This window comes from Asparagus officinalis, chromosome 5 (assembly GCF_001876935.1).
Source record: "Asparagus officinalis chromosome 5, Aspof.V1, whole genome shotgun sequence".
NCBI lineage: Eukaryota > Viridiplantae > Streptophyta > Magnoliopsida > Asparagales > Asparagaceae > Asparagus > Asparagus officinalis.
Window position 1 is genome coordinate 79225216 of NC_033798.1, and position 12998 is coordinate 79238213.

General features: G+C 49.0%; 1 protein-coding gene across 1 annotated transcript; it reads right to left on the bottom strand.

Moving 5' to 3' along the window:
* Window positions 702-2301, bottom strand: LOC109844045 (delta(8)-fatty-acid desaturase 2-like). Its single transcript, XM_020413052.1, has one exon. The coding sequence runs from the start codon at window positions 2259-2261 to the stop codon at window positions 906-908; it is 1356 nt and encodes a 451-aa protein (XP_020268641.1). The 5' UTR covers window positions 2262-2301; the 3' UTR covers window positions 702-905.

The following is a 12998-nucleotide window of genomic DNA, read 5'->3' on the forward strand; positions in this document are numbered from 1 at the left end:
GTCATGGCTGACCTAAATGTAGGTTTGATGCACTCATCAAAAAATAGTGTGTTAGTATTTTCTTTAACCAGTTAGGCAGGCAGGGCCTCATGTTTGACAGACTTATGGAAATAAAATATGCCTGAATATGAGGGAATACATTAACATATTTAGCATATTTCTTTTGGTCATATACTGACATTCTCCTTGGAGTGAGGATAATCATATGAAGTCAATGTCAACTAGACAGAGAAATTCGGGATGCATCGTGCACAATAACAGGAAACTGATCAGCTAGCGTAGACATAAGACTGCATCCAAGCTTCCACTTTTTCATTTGACATGCAAAATGCATGCATTTACATACATAAGTACATGTGTATATCACTACATTTTGAATACTGTAAATTCATGGACTTACCCATCAAAATAATAATAATAATAAATAAAACAACAGCAACTGATGTAGAGTATGATTCGCATCTTTTACTCTACTTTAGAGACGAGACAAACATCTATTGTTATATATAGTTATATCTAAACAAAATACAATGTGGAAACCTCAAATCATTCACCTTTTTTGATGGAAACATAGAGATCATTGCGAACTTCAGTGATCAAACCCGTAAATGGAATCCGAGGTAATTCAAGTTACATTCACATCGAACTCAAAACGATACTCAGATATCTGAGTGAGCAAGAAATGTAAATATAAATGCAAATGCAAGCAAAAGCAAATAGTAGATAGATAGATACCAGATAATCTGAGCAAAACAGTGAACATTGCTATCAGATTCAACTTACATAATAAAACAGCTACGCATTTCATTCGCACATCAAGAATCTAACATAGCAAAAGAATGTCCAAATCAGAAAACAAAAAATATATGTAAAGAAAAGGATGGGACCTCTATCCAAAATCTAAATCAACCATGAGTGTTGACAGCTTCCCAAACCAAGTTCTTGGGCACGGGATTCGCCAAATCCCTAGCCTGCATCGCCGCATTCCTCAAAACCTCCAAAGTCTTCCTATTAGCATCGAGAAAGCCCACACTTTTATAAGTCAAATTGTGCTTCTTGCAATACTGCTGAACAATGGGCGAGACCCTCCTCAAATTGCATCTCGGCAACCTTGGGAACAAATGGTGCTCAACCTGAAACTGCAATCCTCCATGGAACCAATCCATCCACGATGGGCAAGTAATGTTCACAGTCCCCGCAGTCTGCTTCTCGGACCAATCATCCCCCCTCGGGGGCCCAACATAAACGTCACAGGAGAAATGGTTCAGGCAGAATTGAACGTGCTGGATCCCCGTAATCGCAAAACTCGCCAGCACAAACATTACTCTCTCCCCCCAGTTGGGTAAGACAGAGACAACCAGAGGGTACCAGATCCAAAACACACTTATGCCCACGAGCTCCTGCCACCTGTCGGACACCACCCTGCTCGAGAGGAGGAGGAGGAACGACTGAGCGAAGAGATTCACTCTAGCAACACACATTACCGGATAAAACGTCCAGTGCTGGTAGCTGATGCAAAACCTCGACAACGGGTCAAACACCAGCTTCCTGTCGTAGTAGAAAGAGGTAATCGAGTTGAAAAACTTGGACGAGACTGCAAAAAAAGGCATGTGCTGCAGGTCCGGGTCGAAATCAAGGCTGTTGCAAGCTATGTGGTGGGCGTTGTGGTTCCTCTTCCACCAGCCGATGCTGATCCCCGCAATGCAGTTGCCTGAAACAACCTGAACCAAACGATTGAACCGCCTGCTCGGCATCACGTTGTAGTGGCCGGAATCATGGCCGACCCAACCAGACTGAATCCACGAAAACCCCATCAAGAAACCGGCGAGAAGGTGGACCGCCCACGACTGATAACAGAGCACGAGGCGGACGGAGGTCGCGAACAGAAGGGCCATGAACGCGAGGGTGAGGGCGGCGCTGTGGCCCTTGCGGTCGAAGAGGCCGAGCCTCGCGAACTCGTTGACCAGGCGGCGGTAATCGGTGGAGACCTCAGAGACTGCGGAACCGGGGTGGTAGGCGACGAATGCGTCGGTGGCATCCTGGCCGGCGAGGTTTAGGAGAGGGAGATCGCCGCCGGGGTGAGATTTGAGCCAATGAGTGACATCGTAGACTTTGCCTTGGACGCAGATCCAGAGGTCGGAGGCGGTGTTGTGCTGGCTGAGCTCCGACGAGGTGATGAAGACGCGGTTGCTTTTGGTGCTGGATTCCGAGTGGGGCGATGTCATTTTAGGGTTAGGGTTTCTTTCGAGATGCGATGTCATTTTAGGGTTTCTTTCGAGATTGAGATCTGAGAGAGAGAGAGAGAGAGAGAGAGAGTGGGAGTGGAGAGAGGGGAGGGTTTTTCGAGATTGAGATCTGAGAGAGAGAGAGAGAGAGAGAGAGAGTGGGAGTGGAGAGAGGGGAGGGTTGAGAGAGGGGTTAGATTTTATGGGGAAAATGCGAGAGCGGTTTCGGAGGCTACAGGGAAGGATCCGAAATAAATGGTCTGGATTCATTTTCTCGCATTGAGATTTACTTTTGGAAAAATTGCTTCAAAGCTCCAAATCTGAAAAAGTTATGTGCAACAGACCTATGTACTTTTAGCCATGTGTATAAACCCAAAATATAATATAAAATTACGTTTCAGCCCCGTCAAGTCAGCAGCATGAGAGAAATATTTCAGAAACCCTATTCTACCCCCTAACCGTCAGTGCTACAGTGCCCGCGTTTTGCTAATCGCGCCTGCCCACTTCTTAACTCAAATCAAGGCTCCCCTCATCTCTCTCATGTTTCTCTACCGCGCTCTGTCTCTCTATCTCTCTCTATAGTTAATAATAGCCGGCAAAATTCTCAAATCTCCACTCTACGGTTTTGTCACAATCGGCAGAAAATGGTCGACAAATCGACGACAAACCCAGATTCCCCAACGTCATTAAGAAAAGATGATGAATTGGAAGGTGTTGACCGTCTGTAGACGGTAAAAAATACCTCTATAGGTGTACAGGAAATTCGCCTGCGAGAAGAGCTCGCACGCTCGGTTCTCTAGCACGGGCCTAAATCGCATAGACGTCAGATATGTTCGATTCTAGGTTCGCCTTACGGTCGGCTCGCCAGCACGAGTTAAGATCGATCAGGATGGCGGAAGTTCGCCTTTCACTCAACTCGCCTGCCCGAGTTCAGGGTCGAATCCGCCAGCAATCTCAAGACCGTCAGTACAGCTGGGTATCCACTACCCCACGTGCTGAAATGGACCTTCCCATCCCTCTCGACCCGAAGGGAGAGAGCACAGTACCCCAAGACCGTCAAACGGCCGCTCGCAGTACGCACAGCGCGAAGGACTGGACAGGTGTCGAGTCAACCTGAGCATTCATAAATGCGGCTCACCTCGGCTGTCTGAGTCAAGAGCTAGATCCGCCGGCACTCAGCAAGTTGGCTAGACCCACTCGAGTACTGTGCACCTACTTCGCCGCCTCTCCTGACCGGAAAGGAGAAAGCACCGTGCTCAAAGCACGCCGGGCGGTCACGCACAGTACGAGTGATCGGACAGACACTTCATCGATCTGCGAACTCATAAATGCGGTTCATTAATGCCGGTCAGGTCCACTCGGATAACAGACGGCCGTTGCCTCATATACAAGAATGGGCCTTCCCATCGTAGGTGACAGGACATAAAGTACAATCCCTGGAATGACCATTCATGGTATCGAGGAGCAGCTAGACGTCTCTGAAGAAGATGTGGTCACATCCCACAATTCAAGGATGAGTCAAGCTGTCCTTCTTTCATTTAAAAGCCCCTTCTAGCACACTGGAGGAGAGGTCGCAAACTTAGAGAAAAGAGTTGAGACCAAGCTCTCTGCATAGCCTTTGCATTGCAGCATCACTGTTTAGTCCCGAGCTCCGATCGCCGACGAACTAAGCAAACCCGAACTCCCTCGAGTTGAGCTTCTACTGCGAACTGAAGCTCTCCAGCAACCTCGATCGAACGGTCCAAGGGAAGCAGACTCGACACGAGCATCGATCGAATCATCCTGTAGCCACCTAAAGTCCCCACACAAAAACAAAGAGGGCATTCCCTCTGCTTCTGTTGTAATCATTTGATTATTAGTTTGTAATAAGCTTTCTTATTAATACAAACGAACACTCCCTGTTTTCGGGAAATCAAATATTCACCCTACACCTACAAATACCCGCTCCAAAGTGTTTCAGTCTCATTCTTTTATAGAGGAGCCTGGAATACTTTGGACATGATAGGCCTAGCCTTCAATTCTTTAATTTCTTTAGTTTTTAATCTATTCAGTATTTTATCGAATAGCTAAAATTCTTCCTGTGCTGTATTTATCATCTGACCGTCGTAAAAATCCTAAACTAAAACTAGTTGTAGGCTGTCTAAAAATTGCTGTAGATAGTTGATCCCCATCAAACACCAATGATGAAAGTTATAATCTGATGACTTCTACATTAACAACTCAAAAAAGAAGGTTACTATCAAATGACTTTCATATCAACAAGTAAAGAATACAATTAGAAGATTTTCACGTAGATCGAGAAAGGTTATAATTCGACTATCTTCACGGCAACCGATGAAAGCTCTGATTCAACAGTCTTCATAATCAACAATGAGAGTTATAATCTCACAACTCTCACATTTCAAGGAACTAAAGTAAAGATTACAAAACAATAATCTTTGTAACGCTCTGACAAAAGAGATTATAAGTCAACGATCTCTTCAGTCCAAGATGTAGAGCTCATCTCTGCATCCCAGAAATGAAAACGCAAGTGGCCTCGTTCAGAGTCAAAACAATGCAAACTCAACTTCAATCCAGCTACAAACACAGCTCCTAAACACTGCTAACACAGCTTCCATCCACTGCCAAATATAGCTCTTAAATGCTTCCAACGCAGCTTCTAACTGCTGCCAATGCAGTTTCCATCTGCTGCCCAACGCAGCTTCCAAAAGCCAGTAACATAGCTTGCAAACACTGCGTTCAAACGCAGATTTTATTCTAGAATGCAGTCTCTGCGTTTGACTCATTCAAACGAGCTAAACGATTTCAAAACCATTTTTTCCCACGATTTGAGGGATTTTTACCCACTTAGGAGCGGATAAAGGAGGCGGTTATACCCCTTAATCACCTAATAAATCTCAACAAACTTAACTGAGTTCGGGGCTGGATTTTTGGTCATTAGAAAATCTTTAGAGATCAACATTCTGGATGGGAGAGATCCTAGATGATCCTTCAACAATCGAAATTATGAAGCTTTAGTACTTAGCTTATTAACCGAATTTTAGTTTAAATTAACACTTTTCAGAGTTTAAACTCATTCTGAGTTCTTAAACTCGTTAAGAGTTATTTTTTTTTAAACTTGTCACACAAGTTCCCCACAACATCAAATCCGAGAGAAATAGATTTTTTTCTAGTGAGGTGAAACGTCAGATCGTCAATGAGAAGCAAACTCGACACGAGTTTCGAGGGAAGCATCTCATCGACACCAAAAAAAACCCAGGTTAAACAAAGGGAAGGATCTCCATCGACCCTTCTCTCTTTTGTAAATTAGGAAATCGATCAAGTAGATTGTAATTTCTTTTTCTAAGTTTGTTAGAGAGATATTTGTATCGAGAGAATTATAATTAATTCTTTTTCTAAGTTTGTTAGAGAGAATAATACAAATTAAATTCTCTATTTTCTTCTCTGGAGGAACAGCAGGCGACCATCGACTCTCTGAGAGAGATGATGGAGCAACTGCTGAACAAGAAGAAGAAGAAGAAGAGGACCCAACGTCCCTTACCCCGGCAAACCAGGGACAAGGAGTGGGTACCTCCTCACCGTCCAGCGGCTGAGACGGAGGATGATCGACAGTCCGATTACTCCTCCAAAACATCGATAGGAACGTCGCACACCGCGGATAGCACCCGTGACAAAAGATTCGACGAGTTCCAGGACCAGCTGAACGCGCTGAAGCTTCAGCAAAATATGAACAAGCTGGGGGTGGTACGTCCCTACCCCATCGAATGGGACACAGTCCCATACCCAGCGAAATTCAAGCCAATCAGCTTGGTACAGTTTGATGGCAAGGGGTCACCCTCGCAGCACATCTACTACTTCATGGCGCAGACCGGATTCCTTACCGGGAACGACGCCATTCTCACTCGACTATTCATAGGTACCCTCAAGGGGGTGGCCTTTGAATGGTTCCGCAAACTAGAGCCCGGCTCTATCAAGGCATGGGCTGACGTCAAAAAGCTCTTCCTCACCCGCTTCTTCAACGACGACACGGAAGTATCAATGGCCACTCTCCTCGCTGAGAAGCAGCGGAAGTCGGAGTCAGTTAACGACTTCGTAAAGAGATTTCGAAATCGGTCAGTCCACTGTCGGGACCAAGTTTCCGAGGCGACACTGATCGAGATGTGCCGCAACAATCTGTCGATCCATATCCTGTCCAAAATAGGGGCAGTTGAGACCCGGACTTGGAAGGAACTTGTTCGCCAAGGCGAGCAAGTTGAAAATATGATCAAGAGACTGGAGGCCGAAGAACCACAGTCCAAAAAGGGAGCAGCAGAGCCAGCTGCACCGAAGAACCCTCCTCGGTCGAGAGGAAAAGAAATCATGGCGGTCGACTCCGCCCCGGCACCAAAGGCTGCCCAAAAGCCTAAACCCAGGCAGTTTGAGCCACGCCCCCAGCGACAATATGATTTCAAAGAAGACCAGGTGGTGGCGACTCTCGACGCTCTACTCAAGAGTGGGCGAATTAAGTTGCCAGAAGCCCTCAAGCCTGAGGAGGTGGACAAAACCGGTGACCCAAGTTACTGTGCATATCACAGATTCCTTGGCCATCACACAACCAAGTGCTACGTCCTCAAGGACAAACTCCAGGCCCTCTACGACGCGGGGGTCTTGAAGAAAGAGAAGGTCCAAAAGCAAGTGACGGCGAACATGGTCACTTTGAGCTTTGGGACGGGTCTCCCGGAGGTTCAAGCTCCGGCGGGGATAATTCCTATCCCCAAGGCGGTTTTGAAGATCACTAACGACGATCCTCACAACCAGCGGAAAAAGGGTTTGGTTCCACAAACTCTGCCATCAGGGCAGGTGATGTGGGTCCATCCGGACCTCCTCGATGACGAGCAGTGGACTGCACAGCCTTCAAAGGAGGCTAAGAGGAAACATTACAACGTTGTCTCCGCCATTCTGGACAGAGATGACGCGGCGATGACTGCCTTAACCGACTCTGAAGAAGACGCCAACGTATTCGCCACGAGAGCCGGAAAGGAGTTCGCGAAAGAATACCCCCCGAGGGGAGAAAACCCGGCAGGACCTCCCGCGAGGCCAGCCGCAACAATCTCTCCCAATCCAGATGGACCAAGTTCGAGCCGCCAGCCTTACCGGTTCAATGTACTCGCGCAACTAAAAAGTATCCCCGCGCGAATCACCATGTACGACCTCCTCCGGTTATCCAGACCTACCCGGGAGGCCCTACAAGAGGCGTTGGCCGACGCAGAGGCGTTCTCAACCCATTTCTCAAAAGAAACGGGGACCGAACAGGGCTGTGCAACTTGCTGCCAAGTTTCAGAGAGACGGATCCCCTGCATCACTTTCACCCCCGAGGACATGCTCATCAAGAGCACGTCCCATGACCGGCCGCTGTACTTCACAGGATACGTCGGCTCGGCGAAAGTGGATCGGATCCAGGTTGATCCGGGGTCTGCGCTGAGCATCGTGCCCCTGAAGTTAATCAAACACTTAGGGATACCGTCGAAGCGCCTAGCCTCGACCTCGACTACCATCTTCGGCTTCAACGCCACAGGGACTCGGCCACTCGGCAAAATCCGCCTGAAATGTCGGATAGGCGACATGAAGACGGAGGTGACGTGCTACGTCATCGATGCCGAACCCTCCTACAACATACTCCTGGGACGTCCGTGGATTCACGGCAACCGGATCGTGCCGTCCACACTACACCAGTGCTTGAAGTACGTGGACGACTACGAGCGGGTAAGAACGGTAGTGGCCGACAAACACCCCTTTAAGGGCGTCGAGAACTACTTCGCCTTATGGTCGACACTCTACAGTGAGTCTTCCCTACACTTGCCGGTATGTTCGTCATACGTCGCCAAAACACAGCCGATCAAGTCATCGCAAGCTGTGTTCGTCGTGCCAGCACGGAATAGGTATCGAAAAGACATCATCTTCGGTCGAATCGATCGTCCCCTACGCACGCTATGGGACGAATCTGAGGACGAAGACCCAGCGCCCCAGTTCTCGCAATACAGTCGAGTGGCGAAACGCATAATGAGCAACATGGGGTACGACCTCACTCGCTTGGAGGGCCTGAATTACGGCCGAGGACGTAAGACGGTCATCAAACCCGCCCACGTCCCCAAAAGAAAGCCCTCAAATTACTTCAACAGGACTAGGAGAGGCTTAGGCTACTCCTCCTCCTCATCGGAGTTGTGTTTTTACGTTGACGAGGATTCCGATTACGCATGTTCAGGGGACCAATCATCAACAACCTCGGCCTGGGACTCAGACGTCAGCATAAGGGATTTGTTCGATGGCCCTACAGTCAACATGGCCACAGTAGACCCCGCCGGAATGGCGGAGGACGAACAACTTCCACTTTATGACGAGACATGGGATCGCCATGTTAACGCCCAGTGGAACAGTCGCTTCGATCAGCGCGAACCACCAACTGAAGACGAAGTCCTCCAGGTGAACATGGGTACTAATGCGAATCCCAAACCCATATTCATCAGCGGCAGTCTGCCTCCTCAAGAAAAAGAGGACCTCATCGCCCTCATACGGGAATACATTGACGTTTTCGCCTGGAATTACGAGGATATGCCTGGTCTGGATCCGCAGGTCGCCACGCATCGCCTCAACATCAGCCCTGACACCAATCAAACAACAGCAAAGGCGGTTTCGCCCCCAAATCATGGAGGCGATCGAATCTGAAGTAAAGAAGCTGATCGAATCCGGCTTCATCAGAGAGGAGCAACACCCCGACTGGGTGGCGAATATTGTTCCAGTCTTGAAAAAGAACGGCAAGATCCGCATCTGCATCAACTTTAGGAACCTCAACGCCGCGTGCCCTAAAGACGAATTCCCTCTGCCCATCACGGATGTCATCATTGACAATACGTGCGGATTCGAGAGGATGTCCTTCATGGACGGCTTCTCGGGGTACAACCAAATCAAAATGCACCCCGAGGATGAGAAGCACACTGCATTCAGAACTCCCATGGGGGTGTACTACTATACTGTCATGCCGTTCGGACTCAAGAACGCTGGCGCAACCTACCAGCGAGCCATGAGCATGATCTTTCGAGATCATCTGCGAAAGACGGTCGAATGCTATGTGGACGACTTGGTCGTGAAGAGCCGCCATAAGGAGGATCACCTCCAAGACTTGAAGGCTATGTTCGAACTCATGAGGACTCATCAGCTCAAGATGAATCCTACCAAGTCATTCTTGGGAATGTCTAGCGGTAAATTCCTCGGTTTCGTCGTCACGACGAAAGGGATCCGAATTGATCCAGACAAGGTGCGGGCTATTCAAGAGCTCCAACCGCCCCGAAATCTTAAAGAACTGAGAGGCCTTCAAGGACGACTGGCTTATATCCGAAGATTCATCTCGAATCTCTCGGGCAAGTGCCAACCCTTCTCTAAGCTGATGAAGAAAGGTACCTCCTTCGTCTGGGATGAGCCATGCCAAAAGGCTTTTGAGGAGATCAAAGCTTATCTCTCAAATCCGCCTGTCCTTGCGGCGCCAATCTCAGGAAGGCCATTCCTCATATACATACGGGCTATGGAACATTCTCTGGGTGCCCTCTTAGCTCAGAACGATGATGCAGGCCACGAGCAGGGCATCTACTACCTGAGCAGAACCTTGCAGGGCGCCGAGCAACGGTACCCAATGGTCGAGAAGGAATGCCTAGCCTTGGTGTTCGCTATCCAAAAGATGCGGCACTACTTGGTTGGCCAAACCATCCATGTCATCTCCCGGATGAATCCCATTCGGGTCTTCATGACACAACCCGCAGCGTTAAACTGGCGCCTGGCCAGGTGGGCACTTCTGCTCTCTCAATACGACATTCATTTCATGCCGCAGAAATCGGTCAAGGGACAAGCCATCTGCGATCTCATGGCTAGTCACCCGCTGGGGGAGAAGACCGATCTATTCGAAGATCTGCCGGATGAACCTCCCGAAGCCAATATGACTTCGTCGCCGGAGGTGTGGCAGATGTTCTTCGACGGTGCGTCCCGCGCAGGCGCGAGCGGCTCTATTTCTGCAGGAGTGGGAGTGGCCCTCACCTCCCCGCATGGTCACGTGTTTCCCCGGGCCTTTTCCTTGACGGAACCATGTACCAACAACGTAGCTGAGTACAACGCGTTGCTCATAGGGCTCGAGTTGGCCAAAGAGCTCGGGATAAAGCATCTGGAGGCTTATGGCGACTCGCAACTCATTGTTAAACAAATGACTGGCGAATATGAAGTCAGGAATGAAGATCTTATCCTACTCCACAGAGCGGCCGTCAGACTAGTGGAGTTATTCGAGAGTTTCCGCATTGAACACGTGCTCCGCTCAAGGAACACCCATGCGGATGCTCTCGCATCCTTGGCAGTTAACTTAGCCCAGCCTCTTGGAACGACCCAACGGGTCACTGTCGCCAGCCAAAAACTCTTTCGACTCAGAGACGTCCCAGAGTCGAACGCCACTCATCAAGCTTCGGATCAGCCAGATCAGGAAGACTGGCGTCTCCCGATCATCGATTATGTCCTATACGGCATGTTACCCGAGGATTCGAAGGAACGAGAGTCTATCCGACGATGTGCCTCGCGGTTTTACTACGATTCAACCACTAAAACGTTGTATCGGAGGTCATACGACGGCTTGCTGCTTCGCTGTCTTTCAAAAGCAGAGGCGCAAGAAGCCGTACGCGAAGCACATGACGGCGTGTGCGGAGCTCATCAGCCCGGACCCAAGCTTTGGGATCGCTTACGAAGGATGGGCTACTTCTGGCCTGGGATGGTTACTGATGCAGTCGCTTATGCTAAGCGATGTTACGAATGCCAGATCCACGCCAACTACATACACCAGCCTCCTGAGGATCTACATCCGACGAGGGCATCTTGGCCCTTCGAGGCATGGGGGATGGACATAGTTGGGCCAATTTCTCCACCGTCGGCGAAAGGCCATCGCTTCATCCTCGCGATCACCGATTACTTCTCTAAGTGGGCCGAAGCCATCCCCTTAAGAGAAGTCAAGACTAGCGACGTGATCAAGTTCATTAAGCACCATGTCATATACCGATACGGCGTACCCCGGCGTATCATTCACGACAATGGCACGCAATTCGTTAGCCATGCCTTCACCAGGTTCTGCGACAAATTCCAAATACAGAACCTCTCGTCCACGGCCTACAACCCTTCAGCGAATGGTTTGGTCGAAGCTTTCAACAAGACGATCATCAAGATCCTGACCAAGCTGACTTCCACTAGCAAGCGCGACTGGAATGAAAAGCTAAGCGAGAGCCTGTGGGCATATCGCACGACGGTTCGTACACCGACTGGTACCACGCCTTACTCGTTGGTATACGGCTGTGAAGCTGTACTGCCATTAGAGATTCAGATTCTATCCCTCCGCATCGCCCTAGCAGCTGGGATGACGACTGAGGAGAATCACCAACTTCGACTCGCAGAGCTCGAAGCATTGGACGACAAGCGACTGGAAGCTCAGCAGCACATTGAGTTTTACCAAGCTCGGATGGCCAGGAGCTTCGACAAGAAAGTCAAGCGCCGAGCCTTCAAAGAGGGAGAGCTCGTGCTCTCCATTCGTTGACCAATGACCCTCACTTCCAAGAAGAAGGGGAAATTCCAGTCCAAATGGGAAGGGCCATTCGTGGTAGAGACAGTCTACTCGAACGACGCCTATCGCCTCGTCAAACCGAACGGCGATAAGATCATGATGCCCATCAACGGCAAGTATCTGAAGAAGTACTACCCCTAGTTCGCCTACGCAAAACTCCCAAGAGTGCATGAGTCTAAACTGGCCCTCAAAACCTCCAACTAGTACACGAGGCTAAACTGTTCCTACTTTGCCCGCTCTGGCGAAAGCCTCTTGATACATTCAATTCGCCTATCTCCTCCAATGAGATGGCGGATCCACTAAAGTCGTTCATATCACGACAAATACATTCAATTCGCCTATCTCCTCCAATGAGATGGCGGATCCACTAAAGTCGTTCCAATCACGATATTCCCTGTCAAGTTAACATTAAACCTCTGACAAAATCCACTCACTAATCCTCTTCCAAAGGATGGTGGGTCCCCAAAGTCGTTCCAATCACGATATTCCCTGTCAAGTTAACATTAAACCTCTGACAAAATCCACTCACTAATCCTCTTCCAAAGGATGGTGGGTCCCCAAAGTCGTTCCAATCACGACATTCCCTGTCACGTTAACATTAAACCTCTGACACAATCCACTTACCAATCCTCTTCCGAAGAATGGTAGGCCCCCGCAGTCGCTCCAATCGCGACAAGACCCCATCAAGTTAATAATCACCTCTGATGATTGGCACCGTTATTCCTACGAATAGCAGAGCCCAAGTGATGGCCTACCATGCGACGCGTTGTCACTTCTGTCAATAGTCACACTCCTACGTCCCTGAACTATTTGACCTATGCCAGATGTCCTAACATTGCTTTAGGATAACTGATGGGTAGAGTCTATCAGGCAATGACTCCTACAACAATCAATTGTCACATTCCCAAATGACGACAATTGTCAAAAGCGGTTCGGCGGACGACCTGTCTGTCGGTTCCCCAGGCAACAACTCGCCGAAGGGCGAGTCGAAGTTGAGTTCTTCAGTTGGATGCAGAAGTGGACGATCGTTCTTTGCTGCAAGCTAAGTGTTACTCTCTCGATCCCATTGAAGCTACAACACGAAGATCGGAGTTAACCCGATCCCACGCTGTGAGCAACCGAGAGCAGAACAAGAGCCTAAAACGACTAAATCCAAA

Coding starts and splice junctions, on each gene's coding strand:
- LOC109844045 (XM_020413052.1), bottom strand. CDS start 2,261: ATGACATCGCATCTCGAAAGAAACCCTAACCCTAAAATGACATCGCCC.